General features: G+C 34.5%; 1 protein-coding gene across 1 annotated transcript; it reads left to right on the top strand.

The window, feature by feature from the left end:
• LOC104745668 (protein BIG GRAIN 1-like A) lies at positions 4,609–6,024 on the top strand. The gene has a single exon (XM_010466973.2). The coding sequence runs from the start codon at positions 4,709–4,711 to the stop codon at positions 5,831–5,833; it is 1,125 nt and encodes a 374-aa protein (XP_010465275.1). The 5' UTR covers positions 4,609–4,708; the 3' UTR covers positions 5,834–6,024.

Here is a 7,173-nt window from a genome sequence, read left to right as displayed (position 1 = left end):
ATGCTCTAATTAAATATTAAAACACTAAAATTATTTATTTCCTTAATTAATTTACTATCATTTTCTTACGCGTTTTCCTGGACCAAGTACAATCACGCGTCTCTCCTCCGTTAACCAGCTTACAAGAGATCGGAACTTCGACACAATCGTCGGCGATCTACAAGAGATCGATAACATCCGCAGGAGATCGATGACATCCATAGAAGATCGGTGACATACGCAAGAGATCGATGACATCCACAAGATATCGGTGACATTCGCAAGAGAGACACGAAGATTACAATTTCTTATTATAAGTGAAATTTGCCACCGTTTTACCTCTTTTCTATTTCTCTCCTCTGTAGCCATATGAGGTTTATGTTAATTGAAACACTTTTTGTTTGAATCCTTCTTCTTATTCTACAACCTAGCTTGCAAAATTGGGCGTTTTTGATTCTGTTGGAGGGTTTTAGGTGTTTTATTTGTTTGCTGCTTTGATGAAGTTTAACAGAGTGAAAGTGATTTTTGGTTGTAATTTGAGCTCTTTGGTGAAGGTTTAGATGTGACTGATACATATGATTCATGTAGCAAAGTGATTGTAGATGGTTGTGTGTTCTTTTCCGCATTAGAGGTTGATTAGTTAGTCCTCCTCCAATATGCAGCACCAAATGTTATTAATCTCAACAGCAACGCTTTAGAGAAGTCTCATGAAAAAGGCATATCACAAAATTCAGGAAAGATTTCTTGAATTTCAGGATGACCGTCATGAAAAGAAAAAAAGAGCATTAGGAAGGAGTCATTGACGTTTAGGAAGAACTCTTTGAAATTTAGGAAGAAGTCATTGACGTTTAGGAAGGTCTTCCTAAAACATCATGTTGGATATTTCTATTTGCTACCTTTATTGTAAAACACCAATATGTGCACATAATCAAATCATTATACATCACTAATGAAGTAATATGTGATACAATAAAGCAAAACACATATAAAGAGATTTAGAAACACATTTTTAAAAAATTTAGGAAGGATTCCATAGCTTTTAGGAAGGTGTTCTTGAATTTTAGGAAGACCTTCCATAATGACGAACTCAACTTCCACTCAAGTGCCCATTTTCCCATCTTCATCATCAACTCTCTGCTTTGTTCTTGAAATATTTGTCATCATGTATATCATCAATCACTTGAATTTAGAGCTGAAAACCTTATTCAACAACATGATCAGTCCATGAATTCAATTTTCGTTATAACATATTACTTCAAGAGATATATTATATATCACCCCACATTTAATCTAGTTCTGCAACACTAGCAGATTGATTAACTTTAAAACCCCAAGAAACACTACCAAGTTGATCTGCAAAATCAAATATACTTCACTAAATAGAGTAATATGTGATACACTCATTTTTTTAGATTTAGGAAGGATTTCATATGTTTAGGAAAACTTCATTGATATTTAGGAAGATTTTCCTAAATATTCAGAAATCCCAGTAATGGTGATGACCAAACTAGATGATCATACTACGCCTCATCAGCACTACTAGTCAACTCCATAACAGACGAAGTATAAGTCGAAGACATCAAAATGATGAACTTTTTACTCTTTACCAACTACTTTGTTCCCAATGACATTATATCAAACACTTGATATGCAACTACTTTGGTATCCAAATAAGAGAGAATAGAACTCAAATACACATTTCAGCTTCAAGATTACCCATATTTTTCTATTTCATTCACAGTTAAGATTCCAATACCCAACAATTTAAGCCACCACTCATAATCAGATTTCACTCATTACCCAACAATTCCCAACAGTTCAAATTTCATTCAATAACCAAAAATTCCAATACCCAACATTTCATTCACTAGAAGACAAACCCCAAAGATCTGAGCGGAAGATAAGCTTCAAGTTCTCTTTCATTTCCTTCATCCAACACGACATCTCCACTTCTACTTTCTCTTTTACATTCAAAAGCTCTGGTGGTGGTCTCAGTAGGTGGTCTCAGTAGTAAGAACAAAAATATGTGAATCCAATAGGTGATGAGAATCTCAAAATTTGAGATCAAAATTGATACATGGAGAAGAAGAAGAAGTTTTACCACCACAAGTTTCACTTTCACCGGAAGATCCACCTTTACCGGGAAGCTTCGCTTTCACCGGAAGATCCACCTTCTCCGGGAAGCTCCGACTTCACCGGAAGCTTCGTCGGAACAAAAACTATCAAGATCGTAAAATTTAATAAATCGATAAATTAATATAAAATTTATCATTTATTTTGTTTTTGAGATAATAATTCACTAATGCTATTTTGGAATATTTGAAAATGTGTGCTAACTTTAGAACAAAAACTTAAATTAATGCTAGTTTAGGGTATTTCTCTTAATTATTTTATCTTATTTTGTCGACCGTTTATGTGTTTTGTTTAAGTTTCAAATTTTAGTTAATTTTGCAAGCCACTTTAGTTGTCTAAACCGTTGCCTAAATTAAACAAATAAAATTGAGTTTTATGTTTAAGTGTTTAAAATGTTTGGGCCGAATAGCTAAAGAAGTAATTAATTAAAACTATTATCTATAGGGTGTTTCCAATAATCAATCCCATTAAATTTTTAATTAGATTGAAGATAAATATGAGCTAGGAACTCAATTACCAACTAAAGTGGCTTGCAAAATTATGGTTGTTACTGAGATGTGCTGGTTTGGTGTTTGGTTAATAAGTGATAAGAGTCTCTTTAGCCGCATTACTTGACTGTTGCTTAATCCTCCATTAGCTATTTCTTTTAACCAATCTTTACTTCACAAACACAACAGTTTGCTTTTAACCAATCTTTACACTTCACAAACACAACAGTTTGCTTCTTAATTATTTTTGTTTCTGATTTCTAAAGCTAAAGCCTATATAGCGTTCGTAGTAGGGTTTTACAAATATCGCCATCGCTTTATTTTCTTATCTCCTACTATTTTCTTTCTCCAATATTTGACTAGTTCCCTTCATATTACATATTCTCTACTGTATATATATAGACCTGGGTCAAATTCTTCAATTAATTCGTTTTCCTATGTTTGACTAATTCAGTGCACATTTTAGTATTTTTCTATATAAAAAAAAAATTGAGAATGAAATTAAATCTCTGTTTTGAAGGAAGAGTATTTGGTAGATAGATTAATTTAAAAATAGAGACACACATTAAGTTAAACCTGATCTTTAAAAGTGTTTCTTTTCAACTTTGGATCAAGAGCATACGACACACCAAATCTTTGTTTACCATCATTCCCTTATTTTCTTAACAACTCAACAATGTGGAAATGTCTTTCAGTTTTAAACCTGAGAGAGATCATTCATGTCGTCGTCTCTGAAAGTTTTTTTCTCTAATTCGTGTCTCTCTCTCTCTATGCTTCAATTCTTCTCGGTTTAGAATTTCTCAGACTTTTGTCATTACGTTATAACGTCCTTGTTTTTTTTTCTTGAGTTCAAGCCATAACCAAAAAACCACCGTTTATTATAATCTAAACCAACATAGAGTTCTCTAATAAAACTTCTTCTGTCTAAAGATATTCACAACTCACAAGTATATATTTATCAATTCTATACTCCAATATTGTATAATTTGTATCTGAACATTTAGAACGTTGTAGTTTTGAAATGTTTAATTAGGCATCATGAGATTAGAAAAACAAAAAAAAAAAGTTGCAATGGACCCAAGTATCTGTATTGGGTTTGCTGTAATAAATGATAGAATTGTTTTTTTTCCTTCTAGTATTAAATAAAATACAAATAAAATACAATAAAATGGAAAACAAATTAAGACTTATGATGAGGAATGAACAACTTTAATCTTTTACTTTATAAGTAGGGAACACATAAGTGAATCTTTGAGTCTTGTCATGTGAATAAAGGCTAAGCTGCTCTGTAACCCAGCAGTGATATCCCATAATCCCTTTTTTGTTCAAGACAAAATTCCTAGTATTTTCTTAACCATTTTGATTCATGGACATATGAAAATCTATTATTATGATTTTAGAAGAATAAATTACTTACTACTCGTCCACCTGAAGAAAATAGCAGTAGACACCACCTTTTTTACGCTTTACGTTTTAAGGTGGCAAATTAATTACACTCTCACTTTTTTCTTTCCTTACATTTCACATTTTTGTAACATCTGGTTCTGCAATTAAATTTGAAGTTCTTTTTGTTTTAATGACCACAGAGTGTATGCTTCGCAAAAATTAACTTTGTTAACGTTTTATCATTAAATTACAAACACACAAAAAAAAACAAACTATATTATTAGCTAACTTTCTCCCCATCATGCATGAATCATGATGTTGCATTGCATTGGTTCCGAACCTCCATTATACTAGTCTATAATGTTTCTTTCAAATAATCAAATAAAAAATAACGTGAACGTCAATCTATTTCCTAAGAAATCTCACTTCTGTTTTTGTCATATACCTACAGACCTGTTTTTACCATATGGCATATGTTATAGTATCAAATATACCAATAAATTTTATTTTTAAAAAATGAAAGATGGTTGATGTTAATAAGTTTTGTGGGGGACGAAGCAGAGAGAGTCCATAGCTGTCGAGAAAGACACGTGGCAATGATTACTCTGCCCTTCTTTATAAAACACACTCCTTCCTCCTTCCTTCCTTCCGTCTCTCCTCCTCTCTCACCCATTACTTTACATCTCTTCCTTTCCCGGCCACCTCGAAGCTTTTCTTCTCTCATGGAGACTTGGGACAAGCCTATTTCTTCATCTCACCACCGTCGTCACCCTTCCTTCTCCTCCTCTCTCCTCGACCAAATCTACCGCTCTATCGACGATACTTCCCCTGCCGCCCTCGACTCCACCAGGAAGAAGAAACATCATCATCATCATCATCACCAACACCGTAACGAAGATCGTGAGATCTCTCCAGTTTATCACCGCCGCTCAGTCGCAGCTGATTTCGAGAGATCTAGTAGGAGGACCAACACCACCGACTTTCTCAGACATTCTAACTCCAGCTCCTCTGACTCTAGCGGCGGCGGGTTCTCATCTTCCGAGTCTGATTCTTTCTACGGACGTTCCAAATCTTCTGCCTCCCCACCTCCTTCGTCCACTCGTCAACAACAGCCGAAACCTATTCGAACATCAACCGTCGACCACTCCTCCTCCGTCCAGAAACCTAAAGAACTCGGTGGTTTCTTGAGGACCAAGTCAAAAGCGTTAAAGATCTACTCCGATTTGAAAAAAGTGAAACAACCAATCTCTCCCGGCGGCAGACTCGCTACTTTCCTCAACTCTCTTTTCACCAACGCCGCCGCAACTAACCCTAAGAAGCAGCAGCGGAAGAAAACTACCTCCTCCGTGGAAGAAACAGTACACTCCTCTTCCACCACCACGTGCTCCTCCGCGTCTTCCTTCTCCAGGTCTTGCTTGAGTAAAACTCCGTCGTCTAGCGGCAAATCAAAAAGATCCGTACGGTTCTGTCCTGTCAATGTGATCCTCGACGAAGATAGTACTTCTACCATTCCCATGCCTTACGCGTATAACAACAGGCTCTACGGTAGTAACGAAGCTAAACGTGACGTCATGGAAGAGCATCGCCGTGTTATCGAAGCAGCAAAGGATCTTCTCAGAACTTACCATAATAAGAACAAGGTTACTACAACAACGTACGACGATGACATCAACATCACCAACGTAGAAGATGACGATGATGCCTTGAGTTGCGCCAGCTCTGATCTATTCGAGTTGGAGAATCTCTCGGCGATTGGGATCGAGAGGTATCGAGAAGAGCTCCCGGTTTACGAAACCACTCGTCTGGATAATATGAATCGAGCCATTGCTACTGGTTTACTTGTATAATTTTATTATTACTTTAGTTAATGGTTGGGGTAATTAGTTTTTAGATCATTCGGTTTTTTTACCCCTTGGGGTTAATGTTTTACCGCGTCCTGTAAACGGTTTTTGTGTTCTACTTGTTAAGTAACTCGTCTATGTATATCCATCGTTAATTAATTAATCATCTTAAACTTGGTATCTAAGTTCATAACTAATTAAGCAGCTTAATTAGCTTCTGATTACAGTGAGCCAATCTTTATTGCAAGAGTTCAGGTGACGAAAGTAAAAAGAGAGTCAAGTTTTCTATTCTCTGTCGTCAATTAGAATAGCAAAGACAGTCGTTGCCTTTTTATTTGTTTCTTACTCTGTTTTTAGGTAAAAACTAAAATTAATACTATATAACAAGAAGAAGATTTGAGTAGATGCAATAATTATTAATTAACTAAAAAGTAAAAGATTTGATTTGATGCTACTAATAATGATCAATAAGATGGGAGGGAAAAAGTGAAAGAGACATGGTCTCAAATGTCATGGACAATAGTATCCAATATTTGATTCTTTTCGAGTACTACTTCTTTTTCTTGCCTGAATTTGATTGGGTTGGCTTGTCTGGTTCTAAACATGGCTTCAGTTTATAATGTTGGATTATGCATTATATAAAGTCTTGTCTATTTCTAAGTACAAGCATTCCTTTCATATCTACCTATCACTGATGATTAAACATCCAGATGATGAACGTTACGTTAGTAGTTAACATGCATGTTGTTAATTAGAATGTTAGAACGTGTTGGGTCTGTAATTAATTTTTTCTTAAAACGACATGCAAATAGATTCTAGAATGGTAAAAGTTTCTGTTGACGAATCATGTGTTATTAATATGTTACGTACATATGTCAGATTGTCATGTCAACCTTCGATTTGATTGCACTGATAGAAAGATAAAGACTCACAAATGTAACGTTATAAATTATATAATAATGTAACGTTATAAATTATATAATAATATATATTCATATTTCGGAATTTATTTGCATAATCTTTTTTTTTGAATTTTTTATTTGCATAATCTTACATGCCGAAAAAAAAAGGCATGACCAAAATTAAATTTGGTTCAAAGTAACAAATTGGACCACCGAATCATAGCGTTATGATAAGCTATTAAAGCTAACACAAACATGCTACTTAGCTTGAAATATATGTACTTATATAATAAGTAAAGTATAATTACACAAGTAAACTATTGCCTATACAAACTATTTTAAAAAAGGCTAATATGGCTATGTAGTCAAAAGTATCCGATACAAAGGACAGATCGCATAGTCTAGTAGCCCAACTTCCCACTTTTATTTTCTTTTCATTTGTTT

The sequence above is a fragment of the Camelina sativa genome, chromosome 15, assembly GCF_000633955.1.
Source record: "Camelina sativa cultivar DH55 chromosome 15, Cs, whole genome shotgun sequence".
In the NCBI taxonomy this organism is placed as follows: domain Eukaryota; kingdom Viridiplantae; phylum Streptophyta; class Magnoliopsida; order Brassicales; family Brassicaceae; genus Camelina; species Camelina sativa.
Note: the sequence above shows the minus strand (reverse complement) of the source record. Positions and strands in the feature narration are given on the sequence as shown.